This window comes from Bactrocera tryoni, chromosome 3 (assembly GCF_016617805.1).
Source record: "Bactrocera tryoni isolate S06 chromosome 3, CSIRO_BtryS06_freeze2, whole genome shotgun sequence".
NCBI classification, from domain to species: Eukaryota; Metazoa; Arthropoda; class Insecta; order Diptera; family Tephritidae; genus Bactrocera; species Bactrocera tryoni.
Window position 1 is genome coordinate 41,551,702 of NC_052501.1, and position 25,892 is coordinate 41,577,593.

General features: G+C 38.8%; 1 protein-coding gene across 1 annotated transcript; it reads left to right on the plus strand.

Annotated features, from left to right (window-relative positions):
* Window positions 1-854: 854 nt before the first annotated feature.
* On the plus strand, window positions 855-1,370 carry LOC120770440 (the record flags this gene model as incomplete). Its single annotated transcript, XM_040097910.1, has 1 exon — window positions 855-1,370. A coding segment is annotated over exon 1 (516 nt), but the record flags the coding sequence as incomplete, so codon positions are not given.
* Between the last annotated feature and the right edge of the window lie 24,522 nt (window positions 1,371-25,892).

Below are 25,892 nucleotides of genomic sequence, written 5' to 3' on the forward strand. Positions count from 1 at the left end.
ATTTGTGGGGAGGCAAAAAAATTGCCCATTGCTCTATGAAAATCATATTCTAGGGATCAAAATAAGAAACTTTGCCGAAGGAACCATACCCCTGAAACGAATTCTGATGTCCCCCAATTTGGGTCGAACTTTTGGGTAGGGGCAAATTTTGAAATAGAATTGAAATTACCATTTCATTCTTATTACCTCTGAAAGTGAGGAGAACTAAAGCAATAACCACTATGGTGTTTCAAAAAAAATAATAAGTGAAGTGACCATTCCAAATCAAAAAGTTTACAATGAATCCACCATCCTCTACACCGCAAGATGAAGCAACTACATCAACAACTATCGAAAACCCAATGATTCATATACCCAAGCATGATGTTACTGTTTTTGATGTGTCTACTGATTTGACTGATCTTAATTTACCAACCCATCTGGATATCTTGAGATATTATTTTTACTTAAGCGAACGTGCTAAAACAGAACAAAAAATGTTTTCCCATAAATCATTCACTATTCAAGTACAAGATAAGTTGATTGGAATTTGGGAAAAACTTGGTATGGAAATAATGCTGAAAAAAAGTGTATGTAATAAATTGAATAAATTGCTTGACAAAGCAAATCAAGAGAAGAAACAACACCCAACAATTTATAGAGTATGTAAAATCTCTGGAAAAAATTTTTTACATTGAACATGTAAATCCGATTTGAAGGCAGCTCCATGTGCATGCGGCTGGGTTCTCGAACGTCTCAAAGAGTTCATGCACGATCAACATAATCAGAGAAGACTAACAATAAATGCATTTATGATGGAAACTGAAGAGCAAGGAGCAACGTCTATGTCATCAATGCCACCGGTTCAAGAAGATATGGATAGAAGCACAAGTTCACAATACACAGAGAGATACGATTGTTTTAACTTTGCATTGGTATGTGACAGATTTGGTGTGCATGACAGAGTAGCATCAGCATTGGGAACCTTTTTGCAAGATTTTAAAATTAAAGATAAGCATGGGAAACCTTTCATCATGGATAAAACGAAAGTTCGCAGAGGTAAAGAGAAATACAGACAAGAAGTGCTTCGCAAACGGTTAGATGATACCAATTTGTTAGCGTTTTCATTCGATGGCAGAAAAGATGATACCTTAATGATAGATAAAATTGATAAGAAGTGTCATACAAGGATGGTAAAAGAACCTCATCTTGTTATTTTGAGAGAACCCAATTCTGAATTGATTGGTTACGTAAGACTGGAACATGAGACCGCTGAATACAAAACAACCAAATTAAATGATTTTTTCAACAATAAAAATATATCACTGGATACATTAATTGGAATATGCACTGACGGTGAGCCAACAAACACTGGCCCACACGGTGGAATTATACGACGATTCGAATTGCTGTTAAAAATACCATTGCATTGGTTTGTTTGCCTTCTACACTTCAACGAACTTCCGTTTCGGCATTTGTTTGAAGCTTTGGATAAATCAACCAGCATTGGACCAAGATCGGCAAACGGAAAACTGAGCCGTCAAATCGAAACTTGTGAAACTCTTCCGGTAAATTATTGCTATCACTCATTTATTATAATTGTCAACCATTTTTAATTATTTTATTATTATATATTTTTAGGTGGTGGACGGCTTCCAGAAAATTGAGATGCAAAATATGCCCCCTGCTCCAGAAAAAAAGGATTTTCCACCGATTCGAAGTACTTATACGACATGGCCCATGAAATTTCTAGCGGCGTGGTTCCGGTGAATTTTCTAACATCAAACCAGGGAAAATTGTACATTCTCGGTGGCTCACCAAGGCCGCTAGATTATTGCGATTAAATGTGACAACGGAAAATCCAGATGCAAATTTAAGAATTCCGGTTGAATTTATAATTAAATGTTATGTGCCAATGCACTTCAATATCAAGTATTACAGCTCTGTCATGTACGGCAGTGCATTATTTTTCAAGTTCTTTGGTTGGTCACGATTTCTAATTAAAGATAATTCATATTATGCGCATTCGGAAAATATCTTGTTATCAATGTTGTTTGATGATAGGAAAGAAAAGCGCGACTGTGCCATCAAGAAAATTCTACGCTATCGAACCGATGTTGACGAGCCAATGGAACTTAGAGTTTATAAAAAACCAGATATAAACTTTAATTGCACAAGTTATACGGAAATGATCAATTTGAATGATATAAATATCGTATTTGTACCACCATTCACGCGAAGCATTCCGTACGATACATTGAAAGAATATTTAAATCAAGATGATCCACCGTTTAATGATCCAAAAATTCCATCACACATACAAGGAACGGAACGACATGTTCAATTGCTAGCTAGCGATTTCCAAACGGGTTATACCGGAAAATGTATAGGCTGTTATCGCGACGACATTAGAGAGCCGTGCGAAATTGCCCAGACTTGAAAGTAAAAAAGGGACTTCAAACAATAATTTTTCTATAACTCACTTAAATTATTTTTTTCATTTACATATGTTCTGACTAAATAAATTTCTGAAGAGAAAAAATAAATATTATTATAAATAAATAAAGAAAAAACATAGCCATTTAGCTGATTTTTTAATGTAAAGGCCAAAAATGGTGATTTTTTGAAAAGATTGTATGGGGAACCCCCCAGGGGAGTTCCAGGGGGTGTGCCACTGGCATGGGTGGATCGGCCTTCCAAAGTTAGTGGGGGTCGGTCATACATTTGGACTCGATTGGAGCACTCTAAATGGGTCAAAGTGGGATTTTTCAAAATTTGCCCCTACCCAAAAGTTCGACCCAAATTGGGGGACATCAAAATTCGTTTTAGAGGTATGGTCCCTTCGGCAAAGTTTCTTATTTTGATCCCTAGAATATGATTTTCATAGAGCAATGGGCGATTTTTAAATCGACCCGCCCTAATGTATATGTAGTTTTTCGTATGCATTTATTTGGTTTAAGTGCACAAACTGCAAAATTAAGTATACTCCTATGTACCTTTTCCTAATTTGAAATTTTGGCAATTACTTGTAGTACTATACATATGTACATACATGTCTGTGGTCTAAGTCTTCAAAATTGTAGAAGGGTTACCACCCGTTTCAAAATATGTATTTAATAAAATTAATGGGATAAATTAATTATTGCTTTATGAATATCAAGTTTTAGATGCCAACGAGATTTTTCGTTAAAAATATTTTTAAAATGGTTGCCGCTGTTTTACATTTTATTTTTTAAATTAAGTACATACTATATATATAACACGAGAAATAAACAGTTTTGAGACTCATTTATGTGAGAAATATCTCTTTTTTTAATTTTTGAGGGTTGTCACCTTTTGTTTTATTCTCTTAATTCTATAAATAATATAAATAAAATGCAAGAACTAAACAGGTTTAAGCCTTTTTTTCTCTGAAAAATATTTATTTCTAATAAATGTCTAAGGGTTGCCACTTTGTTGGTATAAGTATATCTGGAACTTATTCTGTATTAAAATATTCGTAGCAATGAAATATACTTGAAGAATCGGTTCAGAATATTGAAATATTTTGTACAGAAACGTTCCATATCAGGGTAAAGAAGACTGAAGGTATAGAAATTAAAAGTGGCAGCACTACATTTTTAGACAAATATGTTTATGCCCTGAATAGAATACATGAAGTGTGTTGCGACATAAGAACATCCATAATGAAACATCGGAGAGTCTATTAAAAATATACCTAAGTGACCCGTCCCGTCCCGCATGAGATAAAGATCAGAAAATTCCCATACGTTTGTTCTCCCCAAGAAGCTGTTCATGTGCCATTCAAACTGACCGATCAAAATGAAGAAAAACATGTTCTTATATCCTTTTATGTTATAATAAAAGCACCGATAAAGGGTGGCTGAATGTGACGGGTTTCTTCTTCTAAGGTTCTCCCACCTTGAAATTCAACGTAGAATATATCTTGTTAAAGTAGCTATTTTGGACTGATTAGGCAATTGAAAAATAATCACGACGAACAAAGAATAAATTCTACAAGTCCCTCATCATTCCCGTCCTGCAATATGGTGCAGAGGCATGAACAATGACATCATCTGACGAGTCGTCCTTAATAGTGTTCAAGAGAAAAGTTTTTCGGAAGATTTATAGTCCTTTACTCATTGGCAACGGCGAGTACCGCAGTCGATGGAACAATGAGCCGTTGGAAAAACCAGGTGGAGAAAGATATGGCGACCAAATAGCGAAACGAAGAAACGACTGGCGCGCTGTTGTTGTTAATTCGGCTATAACCGCGTGAAGAAAATATATTTTAACAATGTCTCCTCAAGGCAAGTGATCTCTAGAAATAATGATATCCTTCATTCTTTCTATACTAAAAGCTTTTTTGAATCTTTTGTTTAGCTTTCTCTCATTTTGTTGATTTTGTAAAAGAAATTGATATTTTTATAATCTTCTTCTATGTGGTCAACTATTTTTCTTGAAAATATAATTTATGTTAGTATCTAAATCGCATTTTATTTAAAAAGTTCTCCAATAGATGCTGGGCATTGTTCGATGTGGTTAGGTTAGGTTTAGGTTTGATAGCTGATCCAGAGATCACACTTGGACTACTATACTTGTGAAGCCATATAAATAGAACTCCTGTATTCGAACTATAAGTCAGCAAAGCGCTATAAATATTTGGTCCAGCGTTAAATTTCTATTCTCACCAGATCAGTAGGATATCGGAAAGTGTGAGCTCCTAAGTGTCTAAGCCTTGATCTCCCAAAGGCGGGACAATTAAGAAGGAATTGCTGAGAAGTCTCTACCTCGCCTTCATATGATTCAATCTTACAGCCCTGTTATAAGCCCCACAATGTTAGGTATTCCTCGTACAGGTAGTGAGCTCAAGGCTAGTATCGCCGCCGTACTATTAGAGTGGATAGTCATTTCTGTTAAGGAGGCTGCACTGTGGATTTGAGTGGTAGTCGCATATCTCTTTTTATACTCTCGCAACAATGTTGCTAAGGAGAGTATTATAGTTTTGTTCACATAACGGTTGTTTGTAAGTCCTAAAGCTAAAAGAGTCAGATATAGGGTTATATATACCAAAGTGATCAGGGTGACGAGTAGAGTCGAAATCCGGATGTCTGTCTGTCCATCCGTCCGTCTGTCCGTCCGTCCGTCCGTGCAAGCTGTAACTTGAGTAAAAATTGAGATATCATGATGAAACTTGGTACACGTATTCCTTGGCTCCATAAGAAGGTTAAGTTCGAAGATGGGCAAAATCGGCCAACTGCCATGCCCACAAAATGGCGGAAACCAAAAACCTATAAAGTGTCATAACTAAGCCATAAATAAAGATATTACAGTGAAATTTGGCACAAGGGATCGCATTTGGGAGGGGCATATTTGGACGTAATTTTTTTGGAAAAGTGGGCGTGGCCCCGCCCCCTACTAAGTTTTATGTACGTATCTCGGAAACTACTATAGCTATGTCAACCAAGCTCTACAGAGTCGTTTTCTTCAGGCATTTCCATAAACAGTTCAAAAGTGGAAGAAATCGGATAATAACATCGCCCACCGCCCATACAAAGGTTATGTTTAAAATCACTCAAAGTGCGTTAACCGACAAACAAAAAACGTCAGAAACACTAAATTTTACGGAAGAAATTGCAGAAGGAAGCTGCACCCAGGCGTTTTTAAAAAATTGAAAATGGGCGTGGCCTCGCCCACTTATGGACCAAAAACCATATCTCAGGAACTACTCGACCGATTTCAATGAAATTCGGTATATAATATTTTCTAACACCCTGATGACATGTACGAAATATAGGTGAAATCGGTTCCCACAACCACGCCTTCTTCCAATATAACGCTATTTTGAATTCCATCTGATGCCTTCTCTGTGTAATATATACATTAGGAACCAATGATGATAGCGGAATAAAACTTTACACAAATACGGTATTTGAAAAATATGTAAATGACGGATAATGAAATCTCGATTATCACTTTATCATGCGAGAGTATAAAATGTTCGGTGACACCCGAACTTAACCCTTCCTTACTTGTTAGATTTAAGTTCGTAACCGATTTCTACCGTGTATTGAAGAGGAAGTCCTGTATTGTAATATTAGTCATGAATCGGATGAAGAAAATCTTACATAAGGTAAAGGTAAGTTCGTCAAAGTTCATATTTGTCATAAGAATAAAAATTGAATTGGTGAATTGGCATCTTATTACAGAAGATATGCTCTATCCTATTTCTATTTTTCCTAGAATAATTTAAAGCGTGGCAAAAAAAATTCTGCGTCAATTTCCGATCTTATCAGATAAACTTCAAGGACTAAAATATACTAAAAAGTTCGGTACTGATGACCATAAATGAGTAGGATTTGATAGCAGCCGAGATGCTTGTTGTACAAACTAAGATCGATTGACCTGTCGATGAATATTCTTTCGTACTCAAACTCTCCAGAGGTATTCCACAGTTCGAGTGCCTTTGGAGCAGACACAAGTACGCTTAGGTTTACACAGCCGTTGATTTTCTTGTGAAAGAATAAAAAATCGAATTCTCTGAACTCCGAAAAGTGTTGGCTATTAAGTACATTCTAAAATTAAGTTGAAAAAAATAATGAAATAGAAACAGTGCTGCATTTTCCACATTTTAATCAACCATAAAAATTGGCGTTATTAATTTTAGTAAAATAATTTATTTCTGCACTCAGTCGAAACAATTTTAACACAGAAATTTTCACTCGATGCACTCCAAACACTTTCTACATGTTTGTTGCCGTTTTTGGCACTTGCAATATCTACAAGTGTTTTTGTACGAATCGTGCTGAATAAATATTTAACATTGAAATTTCAATTTCAGTTTTCATTTTTCAGAATGTGGACAAGCATGCCAAATTGTTGCATGATTCGTAGTCTATGTATGTATGTATGTGGATTTATAAACTTGTTTGTATGAACATTTTTTTGTTTTGTTCGTAATTTTTGATTTCAATACCTTCCTCCCCTCACTAGTTCCATCTATTTACTCATTAATGAAATTTGCTTCGTGCGATGCATCACCATATTAGTACTTCCTCCTGTCAGAATTCATCAACACTTTTAGGCATTTAGTTGTCAAACTGTAAGTGAAATCTATATTATTAGTAAATATTTTATTTTGATTTCCAAAATATTGAATCTACACTCGATGTGGTGATTTGTTGTTGCATAATCCAAATTAAGTTTGTTAATTCCACATCATTCTGGGAAGAGGAAATTATGTGTGTTGTGAAGAATTTTGCTTCAGAATTATTTAATTAAGTCATGAGGTTTTATCCATTCGTTATCGTTTAACTACTAGGAGTGATTTTTGAAATTATACATGTAATACGAGGGCTGCATTTTCGGGATTATTGCTTATGTGGTCCATATATTTTCATTATGTGGTCCATATATTTGGAACCTTATGATGGACACTCTGCTTGGGCAGCTCGAGCCACTCTGTAAGTGATGTGCGTATGCGAACGACCTTCTTCTTATGGTTGAAGGTCGTTCGAGGTCTGAGTTGGAGCGGGCGGGAGCAGATCTCTTAGAGATTGTTAATTCTTGGGGTTTAGGTGTGAGGATTGGCATATCGATGGATAAAACGGTGGCAATGCTGCTGAAAGGTAGATTGTCACCGGTTCGTCCACCGATTGTCCGTGTGAATGGGGTCAGCATCAGATATGTTACGCAAGTTAAATATCTGGGGTTGACCATGAGTGAAAGGATGTGTTTTACTCCACACTTGGCGAATGTGAAGGAGCGACTGCAGGTAACCGTAGGCAAAATACGACGGATTTTGAGGAGCGATTGGGGTCTCGGATGTCGTGCTGTCCGCACCATATATCGTGGCTTGTTTGTGGCCTGTGCCACATATGGAGCCCCTGTATGGTGGGAGACAGCCGACTGTCTTGGGGTCTCAAAAACTCCTCTCAATCCAGCGTTGTATGATGCTTGCTTGTTTGCCTGTATGTCGCACCGTCTCGACGGATGCGATGCAGGGTTTGTTAGGTGCATCCCCTCTTGAGCTGTTGCATTCAGGTTAAGAAGGGGCTTGAGTGCGTCATTGCTGCGGAATGACTGGATTTCTGACGATTATGGAGAGGGAGGGATATCTAGAGAGCAAGAGGCTTCTAGATGATAGGGTTAGGTGTAGGTGGCAAGAACGTTCGAACAATAGTCCTAACGGCCGAGTGACGTACGAGTACATTCGGGACGTTGGGCTCATCTGAGTCTGAGTCTGGGTTTCCTGCTTACGGGGCATGGGCCTCTGAATGCATTTTTGCATCAGAAGCACCTATCGGTCTACGTCGGGATGTTTTTGTGGAGCGGGGCCTGAAAATTGGTCGCATTTAATTGCGGAGTGCCCAATGTACTCGGACATTATGGATCTGGGTGGTATGGGAATTAGCTGGACTGATGGACGATTAGATGTTAGTGGTGTGACTTCCACTAGTCGGAATACCGAACAGTTACGTGAATTATTTAAGCGGCGAAGGCGGTTAGCTGGAAATTAGGGTTAGTTTTTGTATGATTGGTGTGTGTAAGTGATGTATGTATGGGGTCCAACCCCTGGCCACCAGTACAGAGCCGTATGGAAGCGCAACTGAGAGTAGTTTCAGCTACGAGGTCTGACCGGAGACTTAATTCTGGTACCACGGGGAGCAGGAGCCCTTGGAGGTAACTCAAACCTGCTCATGCGGACTGGCCTCTCGGAGAGTATCGTGGTGGTTGTGGTTGAAACCCAAATGCGGGAAGAACTGACTTTGTCAGTTGAATGTGCAGTTGCATTGCAACCGGGTGCCGGACCCAAAGCACGGCAGAGGTTTTAGATGGGCCTCGAACCCGACCAAGGTGGCTAGTGTGTCCATTCCACACTGCCAATTGGTACCGAAAATGCTTAGCATTCTCAGGGCGCTGATCAAGTAAGGAGTAAGGCTGTCGTCAGCAGGTACCCACGTAAAACACACCGGACGTTGTCCGCATAGACTTTAAACTTTATACCGGAAAAAGTCTAACCTAAGCTTAAAACGTGAAATTATCTAATCATCGAAGTGTTCACTCAATAAATCCATTGATTGATACGATGTGTGGGAAGTAGCGCTGTCTTGTTAAAATGAAATGACGCCGAAGGTCACGAGCTTCAATCTCCGGTTTCAAATAGTCGGTTATCACAGTGCAATACATTTGTGCAGAAACATAGACCGATGATTCCCCCGCCTCACAAACCCCACCAACCAAATGATCCATCTGTTGAGTTCAATTCTCGATCACACGTTCGAGCATTTTGACTGGTAACTGGAGAACGTGTGATATTTTGCTCCAAGGCTAAATAGAATCGGGATTGTCCGGAAAAGTCTAACCTAAGCCTAAAACGTGAAATTATCTAATCATCGAAGTGTTCACTCAATAAATCCATTCATTGATACGATGTGTGGGAAGTAGCGCCGTCTTGTTAAAATGAAATGTCGCCGAGGGCACGAGCTTCAATCTCCGGTATCAAATAGTCGGTTATCATGGTGCGATACATTTGTGAAGAAATATAGACCGATGACTCCACCGCCTCACAAACCAACCACCAACCGTTGCTTTTCTGGATATAATGGTAGCTCTTTAATCTCTTTAGGTTATTCTTCGTCCGAATGCGGAAATTTTGCTTATTTACATACCCATTGAGCCAGAAATGAGCCCCATCGCTGAACAAAATTTGTCTCGAAAGCGTCGGACCTTCTTCGAACTTTTCAAGAGCCTAAGCGATGTCGCTTGGGAAGCTCGAGCGTCTTCAGTTTTTGCCAAGCTGTATTTTGCACGCTTTCAACTTAATATCTCGACGTGAAATGCGTCAAGTCGTTCCATACGTCTTTTCGAGCTGCTGCGAACGGCGCCGAATTGACTTTCCACAGTGTTCGTGTACACTTTCAGCTACGGCTGCTATATTTTCTTCTCTGTATGCCGGACGTTGTCTATTTTAATATTTTTCAATAATGAATTCTGGGTCTCAAGATGGTGTTGCGAATAGCTTGACACGACTCACGCTTGATCTGTTAAAAAAGGTTATTGAAAAAATTACCTCACCTTGGACCACATGTTATATGTAAAATTTATTCGATATCAGGGATATTAACATACAAATTGTGCCTTATGTGGATCTATGGGATCTCTCCTAAATAAACAAAATCTTTGTTGCAAGGAAAGATGCGACAATACACGATAATCACCTAACGGGATAAAAACGACCTTATGTGAAGTGAAAATATGTGAAAAATTTTAATTGGAAACTCATTTTATGAGCTTTTAAATACAGATCCTTTGCCATATCAAAAATCTTTCCTCATATTTCATTGTAGTCAACAGGATTACTATGTCTCCTTAGCAGTAAAGGCCGTATCCAAAAATATTGTATACCTTAATATTACTGACCGTTAGATTCCGTGAGAGCACTTTTGTCATTTTAAAATATAGTACGTGAAATAACAAGCGGATTTTCGGCTTTCATGGACAAAGACTCATCATATTGAGACATCATACCTACCTTCGAGCAAAGCATAAGATTCTTTAGAATAACATCTTTGATATGGTTTAACCAAATCCTTGATATCTTTACGTAATTTATATGGAAATAAATTTTGCCATTAGGATGACCAGTTTAACGCATTATAATTTTGATGAAGGACTTTTTTATGAACAGGACTATATTATTTCTTGATTACACACGATTTCAAATTTGGACAAGCCAAAGATACTCGGCCACTTGAAAAGCAAAGTCAAACCTTAGTGTGTGTTTTGCCATAAAAACAATTAGGAGTTTGGAGAGGAATACATATAACTTTTTAACCCTCCAAGTATGGGATATCATCAAGTTAAACGCCACATGGTTGTTGAAGAACCTCGATTAAAAACTTGAAAGCCTAAAATTCTTTTGTCCTAAACATCTGGCTACTTACAAAGCTAGACCGTTTGCCAGCATTGACGCAAACGGATGTGTTTCTAGTGCGTGACGGAAGTTGGCGGACGGACACCAGATGAATAGACAACTTATTGGCTAAACTAAATTGGCTTTACGCACCTGCCTGCACCTAATTCATGTTAATTAACCATATTCGAAAGTTTAAAGACAGACAATTGGATATATTATAATTATGTACCTGAACATATGTACATATATGCAAGATTATGTATACAATATACGCACTTAGGCTTGTGACTATGGTCAGGTTGCTGAGAGCACGTGTCTGCTGTTGACATTTGACGTGAGAAACACAGAGCATAGTACATATGATACATTCGTGCTTACTTCATACCACACACATAATATTATATTAGTGGTTCATTGAGAAAAGCGTATGATGTGCTAAAATAATAGTGAATGGTGAAATGCATGTGTTTGCCCTTAGAAGATCAGTTGAGCATAGCAATTACGAGATGAGGAACTGATGACAGGATTCTCATGTAGGGAGATGGCGGCATGCTGTAGCAAATTTTTTTATATGCAAATTTCGTGTCAAGTTTTCTTCAGGATAAACTAAATAACCAACTGAACCGTCTTCAATAAAATTTAGCACACCCTGTCCACCTTGTTCTCACCTAAAAGATAGGCTATTTATATCTCAATTATGTAAGAATTCAGAATAATTCATATATGAAAAGTGTACACTTTTAAACATAAGCACGTGTTCAAAACCTAAAAATTATTATAATAATTTTGAGTAAAATGCCAAGTCCCGAGAAAAAACCATCGATCCAATCACTCGAAGCATTACACAGAACAATGTAAGATGAACTTTTCCGCTAAGTTTAATGAAGAAAACAGGCCGTTCCATAAGGTCACAGGTTGGTTTAACTTTCTCCTTATATAAGTAGTAACGCGCCGAATATTATCTTCTAAGAAGTCAGTCGTCTCGGGCTTATCTCCGTAAATAAGTGCCTTCAAATAACCCCACAACAAATAGTGCCGCGGTGTGAAATCGCACGTTTTTGGAGGCCACGATGATAGTGCCCTCATCAAAAGTTTCATTCAGCTCTATGTAGCTCAGTCTTGATGAAACCAAAGTCGTCCACATAAGCATCCTCCAATTCAAGCATTAAAAATCATTATTCATCCTCGGCTTCATTTTTGAGGACATATGGACCCAAGATTCACTCTGCCCATCATCGCTGAACAAAATTCTTGCTCCAGTTGGATTTTGTAAGCTCGCAAACCAAGAATGAGTGCGCGCGATGCCGGATGAACTCATACGGGTCTTCTTCGATACTCTGTTCCACAGCTAAAATAGCGTCTTCGATATGCAACATACGGCATAAACGTGGTGCAAAGTTGAATATTGAGCGCAGCATGAAATGCATCGCGCAAACCGAGCCAATATTTTGATAACATTTGCAATAGTTGTTCCAGAGTAAGTCTGTTCATTATGAAATGGCAAATTACACTGAGCATAAATTAAATAACAGCTGTCAAAAAGACCAACTCCGAAAAATGTATTGCCTCATTGAAAACCACCGTTATTAAGCTGGTTTGGTAGTATTTCTCACACTCTGCTAATTCCTATGAATATCGTAACAATACTCCATGAATACTCTCTTCAATGAGGCTATTACTTAAAAAAGTAGAACTGCGACGGTTTCGTTCTACTACTGTGCGAACTATTTCCTCAAGTATTCTTCAAAATTTCTTGAAAGTAGTAAACGGAAAATGAATATTCCCTCGTAAAGTAGTGCAGAGGAGTTAACTCTCGTTGAGGTCTATCTCAGTTCCATCTATACGAGTATATTACATAGCCAAATTTTGTTGGATTGCATTTATTGTATTTGGAGATGAAAAGTCGAAATATTGTACGATCTTTAGCTAGTAATACCAATGGATCCTTTGCCTCCCCGAGTTCGAAAGCTACTATATTTTAATAAGCGCCAATCAGTATATTTCTCACAATTTACTCTAGTGAAAGACTGACAATTGTTTAATTATTAATTAATCGGGTTTTTGAATAAGAGTGCTACAGAAGTACATTCGATGTCATTATTTTTGGAACTCGATTTCGTTTGCATGTAAAGTCTAGACGCTGAATCTAATTTTCAACAGTTTTCAAGCATAAATCGGCCGATATTACTGCAAATTCACGTTCGATATTCGTACGAAGCTCATCAATCGTCGCTGGCTTGTTTGCATAGACCATAGTCTTGACGTAGCCCCACACGAAATAGTATAACGGTATCAAATCTCCCAACCGAGGCGGCCAATTGACTGGACCATTTCGTGAGATAACACGCTCACCAAACTTGGTATTCAATAAATCGATTGTGACAATCGCTGTGTGGCTTGTGGCGCCGTCCTGTTGGAACCACATATTGTCCAAGTCCATGTCATCCAATTCGGGCCAAAAATATTCGGTTATCATGGAGCGGTGGAGCGATTCCCAATTCACGAACATACGGATTCTGGTGGTCAAATGGCATCAGTTCTTGATCTCAATTTGATCTTATAAGAATGTAAGCCAAGATATTTTCACAAAATTCTCCACCACGACGTTACAGAGATACCCAACGCTTGAGAAAGACGTGGGAGAGATCGATTTGGGCCTTCCTCAATTGATGTGCCACTAAGTCAGAATTTCGGTAGAAAATTTTAATAATTTCGAATCATTGTTGGATCATATATGTATGTATATAGTATTTCCATGGTGAAATAACAAACCTTACTGAAAAGAACTGCCAAAAGAAAAACAAACTTTGGAGCGTCCCTATTGAAAACCCTGTTATATGCTGTATGGAAATATCGATAGTCAACTGCCTCCGAACGACTGACGGGTTTGATGATTCCTTTTCGCCCTCAAAATGAATTAGAATGGCTACCAAAGTGATGAACATCACCAGAAGAAACATTTTAAACTCACGAACATCGGATTGATAGTCACTGCTCAGCGGTATTCCACGGATCTTAGATCCTGAATCGTAATCACATCCAGAAGCTCGGAAATTTTTTTTAAATGAAGGAAAATGCCGTAATTGCCTTACATTAGCACCGTCGACGCCGCCCCAACTGTGAGTAGTCAACAATTCACCGTTAATCACAAAGCGCTGATTGCCACTTGTCATGAGTCGTCAGTCGGCGCTTAAGTGTCTGGCACACAACATTCGATACATCATCTAAGCGGTCGGCAAAATGTAACAAAAACAACAACAACAATAACAACAAGCTTATTAAAAGGTTCATAAACAAAACAGAATAATGCGACATGCACAAAGCACACACACACAAACTTATGTATGCTTTAGCCACATAGCTTAGCATGGCATAGCATGGCATAGCACGGCATAGACGACGTATGAGCATACAAAGTGATTACATGCATATCGGATATCAAATAAAATGGATGACCAACCAAAACCGATTACTTATTAACTGTAAACATCAAAGCAGCAAGAGCGATCACGATTGTGGCCTTCCACACACACACACACGCTCGCTGAGCTACATATATTCTCTGAGTATTGCAGTTGCACAGTAGTTGCGGCGATTATAACTGTTTAGTAGCAAATACGCTGGAAAATGCCGGCAATTATTCTGTGAAGAAGCAAATAAAAGCGAAAACTGTTTTCAGCAAAAGCAACAATAACAACAACAAAACTTTAAAAAACCGTCTGCCTAGAGTATTAACCGCTTTCATGCAGGCCAGCACCAACAACAAACGTCGTCTACAACCCTGAACTTTTGCAAGCGGTCAGCCAGTAGCACACTCACACACACACACTCATGGTCTTACAAATACACACACATATGTGAGCATATGTAAAGTCGCCCCAGCCATGCTGACCTTTGACTTTGACTTTGCTGTGCGCCATTTCCGCTTGGCCATCACTTGTCGGCATTTAACTCATTCGCCGCTTATTTGCTCGGCGGCGATTTCAGTCGCCAAAACGCGTCAACCATATCCAATGTCGAACGCTTCCGCTGCAATTGTTTAATCCCCAGCCATTTCTTCGCATATGTGTGTTTGTGTGAAGCTCATTTGCAGACACTCGTACGCACAGTCAAAGTCACATGTGCTCGTTGTCAGCCGCCTGTGTGGGTCCTTCGCCGCCTCGCGAAACACCTGCCGTCTGAGCCGGCGTGTCGTGTCCAGCTTGTAAGTATGTAATGCGTCTGATAAGGCGCTTTGCTGTTGCGCCAGACTGATTAATCTGCCGCTTAAAATTTTAATCCACCTCAAAAGTCTTGGGAAACGCTCATTATCGTCGGAGTTTTTGATGTTTTCATTGCGACAAATATAATTTATATGAAATGATATACGAGTGTGCCCAAGTTAACTACGAAATAAGAGCGCTAAGATATTTAGATGTGTGAACGGACGTCTAGTTTAAAGTATCATGATAATTACAAGTATACACTCTGTGAAGAAAAGTCGGAAATTCTTTAATTCGAGATATCAAGTGCAGTCAGGTCTATCTCCACCAGATCTCTCCAAGGGAGCGGGGATTTTCTTCTTCCGAAAATCTTCAAAGCTGGAGAGTTCACTTCCATTCGGACAACATCACCCATTCAGCGTAGCCGCTATCTCTTGATTCGCTGGACTATTCAATGTCACCGTATATCTCGTACAGCTTATCGTTCCCTCGACGATAGTCCAAGTCAAAAGCCCCACATAAGGTCTAATCAGTTTGTTGATGGTGCACTTCAGCCTTTCTCACACTACGCATGTTTTCATCCGACCATATCTTGCAAAGAAGCTGATGCATGCACCTTGTCAGTTTTAACTCGCCGTATATAGCTCGGCCGATAATCCTTCGGTCCCTGCCGTTTTATTGCTTTTTAGGCGGGAAATTGCTATAGAACATCTATTAGATTGTCATCGATTGGGGAATCGGGTTCGCCGTCTCTAGATGTTACGCTTTCACTGCCGTTCAGCAGGCTGGAGAAGTGTTCCCTCCATAACTTCAGTATGCTTGGAACATCATACGGAAGGTGCTTGAAATGCCACAGTTCCCTTATCCCGAGTTGCTGATGAGTGTTCTCAGAGAGCAGGAGTGCAGCGCTGTCGGTTGTGATACTAACTTCTCGAGACTATTATTCTTGAATATTTGGGTAGTAGCTGCCGCGCGAGCTAACTTTTGACCGAAAATAACGATTTGATGATTCGGAGCAGTGTTCGGAAATTTTCAAGCGCAATAAAACCGAGTTTTTGCGACGATAAATGACAATGAATGAAACATGTCTTCCTAATTTCCCATCACTTCGAAGTCCAATCGACAGTCATCAGGGTGGACTGCAGCAGTCGGTTGGCAAGGCTATGGCGTCTGTATTTTGCGATGCGCATGGAATAAGTTTTACATAGAATGATATATGATATAAAGGCGTATCGAGTACAAACTCGGTGTAGAGTTCTGTCTTTTACTCCGATGACTGAACGTTGCACATCAAAACGAGACTCTTCAACAAAAGATTTACACCCACTTGAAATTGGATGGCACTGTGCTATAGTAGCATACCAATCTGATTACCCGGACTGACAGGAAACTACATTTTCATATTTTTCGCCTTCTCAGCAGGCTCCTAAGCCATTACGAGCATAAGAATCAAATTTTCCACACACTTTTAATAATCGGCGGCTGCGATGAACTTGAGTGCCTTCAGCGAATTTTTTTGTTTTTCGTGTTCGGCTCATTTCTATAGCATCATTCTCTGGATTGTTGGGCAGTTCCGATGTTATATTCACAAATCCACTTCTCGTCGCTTTTGATGAGGCATTAGACGATCAACGATCCCCGTAGCCGCTATTTTTATTGGAAACACAAAATGTCAAGCAAATTCGTTGACTAATGGCGCATGTTTCGCGCGCAGTTTAACCAGTCGCTGCATTAATCCGGGTCATATCTTTGTATGAGCTAATTATTCTCAAAATGGCTTCAACGGCTTAATTTTAATCAAAACTTAATCGAGATAGAGTTTCACCGTGAATGACTTCGACAAGCACGAAAAAAATTTAGTCTGCACTAAATCACATAGTTACATTTACATATTCACTATGATTATGAGTTCGAATTTAACTTTAAGGGGTCAGTAGGGCAATCTTTTTTAAATTTTTATTTTGCATTTTCTGTTCCCTTATACCCTTAGAATCAATGTAGAAACCCAATTACCATTGAAAGGTTTTGAAAAAAGCCCAAAAATAGTAATTAGGGGAATGCCAATTTTTCAACGTTTATGTCCATCTTTGTATGCTTTTTCAGTACCTCAAACTTTAAACGCGTTTTTCTCAAAACACACTTTTTTAAACTGGCGGACATGATTCCAGTCGAACTACTCAACCGATTTGCTTAATTTTTTTATAAATGTTCACAAAACGCCTGGCTACCGTCCCTATATTTTTTATAGTTTATTGACAATGTTATGACAACATTGTCGGGTCCGCCAGAGAAAAAACGCATCTCATTCACCTAGCCATTTCTCCGACAGATGTAATCAAAAAATTCCGAAAAAATTTGTTTATATACTCCACGATATACCTCATGATATGCGGAAAAAGTTCTATTGCGGAATAATAATTTCTATGAAAAACAATATCAAAAAACAGGCCAGATTACCCTACTGACCCCTTAAACTATTGACATTGGAAATTGAAAGCTATTACAAAAATATTTCACATCGTCAACTATTTAATATGGCTTACGTCATGCTGTCGCCAAAACAAATGTTCTTAAACATTTCTCTCTCTATCCGTCTACCGAACTCGGCTAGCATATTCCAAGCGGGAGTACTGGGCACAGAGAAGGCTTTTCCTTCAGTACAATAAAATATATATATGTATGTGACCTGGTCTACGAAAAGGGGGCTTAGGTGTCAAAAAAAGGAGAACAATTAATGAGATAACGAGAAACTGACCATTATTTTTAACAGCTTTTCCCAAAAAACTAGTTTTCGCACGTTAGCCCCCTTTTCGTAGACCAGGTCACATATAAGGGTTTCTGGAAAGTGAAAAATGTGTACAGTATAGAGTTCTATACGCCATACTTATGCCAATGGATAATAAATTGTATAATAGGAGTGAACTTCGAGTAGAAAGATTCAAAAAAGCTTATTTATATAAACGACATATTATTTAAATCTTAAAAATGATTAGTTTCTATGTACCATAACCTCCTCAGTCCCAAGGGGGGAAAAAAGTTAGAAGTCGACAAAAATATTTTTTTAAGCTTGCCACGTTAACATTAAAACAAAAATTTTGTTCAAGGACATATGCGATGAAAGGATCCGAAGATAAGACAGGTGCAGCTGGCTGGACATTTGTAACCAAGTGGAATGAATCTCGTTTTTGTAAAAGCATATAAAGGTTTAATATTTTATTTCATATTAATTTTAAATTCATAAATAACAGTAAAACTTTGATGAATACTTTGCTAAAATAAGGAAAAGAACGAGATAATATTTGAATAATGAGCAATTAAGAGTGAAACTCCATGAAACATTGTCTATCATTGTTGATGCATAGAAATATGTCGCAGGAAATGCACTTAAAGCGTCTTTTTTGATTGCATCCTTCTTTACGACAACGCATAAACTTATTTTTATTAGAAACTGCGCAAATAGGTAAATGTTTATTCTTCGTTGTACGCACATCTTTCGGCGGCAGAGGTTTTATGGTTCTTTTTGCCCTTTTTTGCGGTGGTTCATCTTCACTCTCTGATGACGATTCTGCGCTCTTCTCCAGTATAGTATCAGCAATTAAACATTCGGCGAAATAGAATTTAAAATCGAGTAAATCCATGATATTTTTTTTGTGTTCACCGCATGCATATTTGTCTTTTTTATACATAACCCAGGAGTTGCAAGCGGCAACATCGATAAAATGCCAAAACACCTTCAAAGGCCATTTTTTGGTGCGAATTGCAATCCTGTAGTAAGAGACGTACCTATCCGCTAAGTCTACTCCTCCCATGTATTTGTTGTAGCTTGAAATTGCATGTGGACAATCAACGTTAATGTACTTTCTGTTTACTTTATCCCATCGTCGAGCGGTTTGTAGGGGTAACGATCCAGTTGACGTGGAAGCTATAAGCACAGAGCGGCTATCCATCCACTTGACAACACACAATTTGTCATCTTCACTAGCGAACTCTTCGTGACTACCTCTTCCTTTTTTTAATAAAGTTTTGTCGTTTGATAACTTTGATCGAAGTTCCTTAGGTATCCTGTTGAGTTGAATAGTACCAGTCGCAGATATTCCTTTATCCAACAAATGCTCGAGAATGTTTATAGAGGTGAAATATCGGTCAATGAATACTTCACTACCTTCACTGAGATCTGTAGCAAGTTTTTGTACAACAGTACCACCAATTCCCAAATGTTTATTCGGCTTTCCATCGGGCCACGTGTTTGCTCCTTGGTATATAAAAAAGTCCAGTATTAAACCATCAGGCGATGCTAGAACAAAGTTTTTCAATCCTACTGGATTTGGTTCGCCTTTTACGTATTGCTTAAGGCTTGTTTTTTCTGAAAACGGAATTACTTGCTCATCGATGCTGCATTTCTTTGGCTTGGGAATCAATCTACACCTTTTCAATAAATCGTCTAGTACTGGTCGAACTCTCCAAAGTTTATCTTTTTTTTCCTCTTCGGTAACTGACATGTTGTCAACAAAATGCATGTGATTTCGCAACTTAAAAAGTCTGTCTCTGGGAATTTGTGTGATGGCTGGGACTTTTATTTGAGGTCGATAATACATACGTATCCTTGGAGGTTTCATGCACCCCGCAACAATATAAGCGCCTACTAGCTTTTTATACTCAGAAGGAGTAGAGTTTAAATTGCGGTTGTTTTGAATTGCATACATATCAATTTTTTCAGAAACTTAGCTCCAGAAGTTATCGTCGAAGTACTCTGAAAAATAATTGAAAGGTGTCCACATCTCTCTATTATCAACATCCCATTCAATTAAGTCGGAACATTCAGAAGAATTTGGAAAGCTTTTTGAAAACCATTTAAGTCTTCGGACTTGAGTTTGTGGCAGAACTTCGGGTGGGGAAGATTCCTCTTCCTCTAATAAATAATATTATTTCTTCCTCAAAATCTATGCCATTTCGCTCTTCCTCGTCATCCTCATCGTCCGACATATCCTCAATATCGCTCTCCAAGAGCATATCAAAAATCTGTTGCTCCGACAATTTACCTTCCATTTTTTTGTTAATATGTTACAAATGTGCAGCAGGCTGGTCATGAAATATAAAAGTTAGTCACAAAATCTATACCGTACCTTGTTTATTGTAATTGTTAGATTCAAATTAATCACACTTTCGAATTTTTTGGTTGCACAGCTTTCAAAAATTTTTACTAATAATCATTAGCACTTTACAAAATCTGTGTTTCGCTCAGCTGACTACACTCATTGCGCTCTTTTTAACAGTATTGCCAGCATAGAGAACAAATTTTGGGTTTTTACTACAAATAATACGTCTAGCTGGCTGCACAAATGGTCATAAACTCAAAAAGTATTTTTAAAGTATTTCTACGGATACTTGAAGAATGTCCCGTAGACTGCAAGTGAGGAGCGAAGAGGATAAATAGAACATACTCACCATAAGTTTTGCAGCCACTGTAGTACTAAAATTGCTGAACTGTCTGCTTTCAAATGGTGGTGGTGTGTGTCTCTGCTTTAAGTGGTGAATTGCACGTTGAGTTTCCACCATTAGGTTGATGACTTAACTACGAAACTGAATGAAGGTAATAAAATTAGTATCAAGCGGAAATAGAGGAAGCGCTGAATTCAAAAATTTTAATGCATACTACTATGAGCAAAAAATAGTAAGACTCTTTGCATAATTTTTAAATTCTTAATTTATTCTTAAAAATTTATGGCGTCCATCTCAAAGCAACCACTTTTGGTTACAACACATTTGTGCCAACGTTTTTTCCAATCCTCTAAAGACTTTTTAAACTCAATTCAATGCGCGTATCGATTCACGTTTAATGGCTTCAATTGACTCAAAACGGTCTCCCCGGAGCGGTCGTTTGAGTTTGCTGAATAGCCAAAAATCACACGGAGGTAAATCAGACGAATACGGTAGTTGCAACACGATATTTGTTGAAAATTTAGCGAAAGACTCACGAAGAATCAATGCTTTATGCGACTCATGACCAGTCGTTGTTCTGTGTTAAATTCTCTCTCTACAGATATCTAAATATAATTGTTGGGAGCTTTTGGTTTTAGCTCAGTTAAGACTTTGTTTTACATGACTTTGTTTTACAGAAAAGGCACTTAACATTTAACAGAGGACAGCTTTTCCACAGTGAAACTACCGCTGGGTGTTGGTTTTAGGTTTTCATTTGTATTTAAAACCGAGAGCAATGAAATAATACGTGATCAGTGTGTTCTAGACACTCTTTACATTGTCAGATAGTACTAATTCAAATCATAGGAGAGGTATCATCTAAAGCACCCAGTACACTTAATATTCGGGTCAGGTGAAAATCCAGGTCCCCATATTGTCTGCCGAATGAATGTTCGGTATCAGTCTGCAGATCTCGCTACCGTTACTGCCACAGTCTTGGTTCTATTTTTTCTTTTAGCTCCTATAGACGTCTTTGATGCCTGGTATAATCGTGCGATTTCGTCTCCATGGATTTCAATGAGTGAGATCCTGGCTATTATTTCAGCAGCATCGCTGGATATGGCTATGTGTGCAACAGATAGATCAGTTTAGATGCTGTTTTCAAGAAGAATAAACTGCATATAAGTTGACGTTATGGCCAATGAGTTGAGCTTTATTATAAAGATAAGAATTTACTATTATATTTAAAAAATGATTTCGGACAAGTGATCGCCGCGGCTAAATCGAATAAACTCCAACCGATAAACCCATTGGATGAAGCCATGTGTAGAAGTTCGCACAAGTGAGGAAAGTTTTTTGAGCGCCATTCACTTGGGGGTGGCCAAAAACGATTCTTTTACATATGGCTCAAGTAGCTCACAACTAAAAAACATCCGTTTGAAGGCGAGCTAAAGTAAGAAGGCGAAACATCCCTCCCCAGGGTTGTAGAGAGTCGTAAAAAAACACCCCCCACTGAAAAAAATAACAAGCACCTTATCAGTATGGCTTTAGGACTGGAAAATCAAATCATCTATTCACCATGAGCCAAATCTTGGAAAAGAAAATAGGATCTACACACACCACCTCTTGTTCGATTTCAAAGCTGCTTTGACAGCATGAAAAGGAGCTGCCTTTATATTGCTATGTCTGCATTTAGTATCCCCGCAAAACTAATACGGCTGTGCTAACTGACGTTGAGCAATACCAAAAGCTCCGTCAGATTCGGGACGGACCTCGCCGAGCCGTTCGATACTAAATGAGGTTTAAAACAAGGCGGCTCCCTATCGTGCCTTGTCTTCAATCTACCCCTGGTATAAATAATTCGATCTGCAGATCTGAATACAGAAGGTACAGTCTTTTATAGGAGTGTACATCGATGACACCGATATCATTGGCTATAAGCACAGCGTCGTTAGTTCTTTCTCCAGGTTGCACAAAGAAGCGAAGGAAATAGGCCTACCAGTGAACGAGGGCTTAACGAAATATATCTTGTCATCAAGCAAACAGTCGTCGCACTCGCGACTTGGCTCCCACGCGCTGTTGACAGTCATAACTTTGAAGTCGTAGATAATTTCGTCTATCTTGGAACACATTAACACCAACAACAACGTCAGCCTCGTAATCTAACGCAGAATAACTTTTGCCAACAGGTGCTACTTCGAACTGAGTAGGTAGTTGAGAAGTAAAGTTCTTTCTCGATGAACGAAGACCAAATTATACAAGTCACTCATTATCCCAAACTTGTTATATGGTGCAGAGGTATGGACGATGACAGTCTGATCAGTCGGCGTTACGAGTTTTCGAGAGCAAGGTTCTGCGAAAGACTTATGGTTCTTTGCGGACTGGCAACGACGAATAACAGTTGATGGAATTTCTGAGAGTATTCGACGCAGTACCAGCCGGAGGAAGCAGAGGAAAAGGAAGACCACCACTCCGTTGGAAAGAGCAGGAACCTGGTTACACTTGAAATTTCCAATTGGCACCAAACAGCGAAAAGGAAGATCGACTGCCGCGCTGTTGCAAGCTCGGCATAAAGCGGTGTCTACGCCAAAAAAAGAAGCAGAAGATCAATATTTGCAGCATTTGGTCGTCTCGGGCATATCTGAGTAGACGAATGACTTCATATAATCTCGCCAAAAATAGTCGGAACGGTGTTTAATCGAACGATGTTGGAGGCCTTGCCACAGGTCCCCGACGCGAAATAATGAGTTCATCAAAAGTTTCTTTCAATAAATTGATTATTTCGTTGGCTATAAGGTATGTAGCGTAGTCTTTTTGGAACCGAAGGTCGCCCATAACAAGATCTTCCGATTCAGGCTCGAAAAGTCATTAATCGTGGCTCTTTACCGTGCAAATGCGGATGTACTTATTCGGGTCTTCTGAAGATGCGTTTTATCTACTAGAGTAAGTGTGGTACAAAACTGATTCATAGATGCTCCAATTACAGATTCTGCTGGACGATTTTGTCAACCGAATATCGGACTCAGGGTCAAACCATAATTTTAGCAATAAATTTTGCGCATATAAACAACATGTATATACAAAAACATATATATACAAACATATACAAAGAATTCTAAAAATTCATTTAATTTTAATTAAATCGCTTAATCACATTGCAAACATAACTTTCTCTTTACTTTAAGCGCTCGGGCCCTCGTGTATGTTATTTTTGTGCCTACGCGCATTGCTCTCTGTTTTGTTCATTTTCATTTCTCCTCCTATTTTTCTGCCTGAGTGAATGCGAAATTTCCTATTTCATTCACTTTCCGCTAGCATCCATTGTTCCATTTAGCCAGCGGCGTCAAAATGCGCTACTGTTTCGCTACTATTGTTGGCTGACAGCTACTAACGCGCCGGCGACGCACACTTTAAGCCGAATTCAGCGCAAGCGACGCGCAACACGTTCGCCAATGTCTGCTGATTGTGCGCTCGTTACATTTAGAGATTCAGAAGAAGTGGTAAAAAGACTGCATTGTTGGACTGGTTGTAGAAAGTGATTGATTGCCTATCGCCAGCACGTCCAAGTACTTGAGCGGCGCGCTGAGCGCTCTTTGCGAAAGGCGGTGCGCGCGACTGCGCAATTGACGTGTGTAAACGCGAGCGCGTAAATTGTGTCACTTGCAAAAGATTTTTAGCGACGCGGAAGGTAGTGATACATATGTACATATATACTAAAGGTTAGCGCGCGGCAATTATTCACATACTTATATGTACGGATGTGTGTTCCTGAGCAGCGCTCAGCGGCGTCCAATTGTCGTGGGTCAAGTTTTTGTTTGCAGAACTATTACGATGGCGAACAGAAATGACCTCATCAGCGCGCATATGCACACATAGACATACAAACAAACAAGCATAGATATAGATACAGCTAAGTATGCTTCTCTCTGCGTAATCGCCTAATCATTAGACGTGCGCGCCCATCAAAGCATAAAAGCCAAATCTCCCCGCCGCGCTCTTCACACTTTCATTAAACGCCCGCAAAGCTGAAAGGCCGGAAGGCAGCCGCCTGTAGTTAGAAGAAGGCACACTTGACGTAATGGACTGACGCGTTACCCTTTAGCGTTGCCATAACACCATAAACGTAGTCATATGCATGCATGTGTGTGTGAGTGTAAATGTGGTCCGTATTGTTCATTCACTGATTTTTCAGGTGCGCGGAAATTATTTCATTGTTTTTGGAAAACTTACGCTTCTCAACCCTTAAACGCGCATGCGCCTGCGTCAATTGTTGTGTGGATTGTCGCTGTTGTTGTTGGCGTCGCTAATATGAGCCTGTTGGTTTGTTGATTGTGCGCACATTTGCTGTTTATTGTTGTTGTCATCATGGCCTGAGCTGTTATTGCATGTTTGTTGTTGTTTGTTTATTCCCAATATTTGATTTATGACTGATAGTCAGCCGTCATGCAATGCGTCTTTAGTGCAACTTACTCACGTAATTGCTCGCTCATGCAATTTCGGGTATATTTATGCAAATATGTAAATGCCTATGTACATATGTGTGGGAACGCAGAGGCGTATGCAGAGTTTTTTACAACAGGTAAACGGGGTTAAGTATTTAGTATTTTGACCTGGAAACAATGCCTCGCTTCAGGTATTAAAATACATGTATCTGGATAACAAATAACCGATTCGACAGTCGGTGCCACCTGGAAAAAAAATTAATCAGCATTTTTTTGTACGGAATATATAAAAGCTCGTTATTTAATAAATATAATAATTTCTTTTTGACAACATAAATTATTTCAAAAGTGGCAACCCTTGAAAAATTGTGTATGTAAAATTATGTACCCCCTGTATGCTCTCTTAGAAGATATTTCTTAATACTTTACTTTTAGTATAGCTCCCAACTCTCTCTCCAATTATATCAAAATTGAAAAATACTCAAAAACATTTCGGTAATTTTCTGAAATTAATTTCTGATATCATTGATAAACAAATCCACTTGTTTTTTATGACATGAACAGAACAAAGTGTTTATTATGTAAAAATTGCTACAAATGCAGAAAATAGCCACAGATTTCTTCTTTTGCTTTGATGGATGATTATTTAAAAAAAAAACAGCGATAGATATATTATTTTATTAACCAAAGAGTAACTTAAAATATTACTGTCGAGAATCCCTTAACAATGTCCAGCAGTAATCGGCAAGCAAACAGGCACTCCACTTGCCTTGGTACCGTTTCTCTATTGCAGAAATGGCTTGGTGTAACCATTGCCCATGTTCGTCACTTACGGTCCCTAAATTTTCGGGGAAAAAATCCAGATGGAAGTCCAGATATGTTTTATATGCAGTACACAGTTCAGTCACAAGATCTTTGTAATTGTCAGCTTTC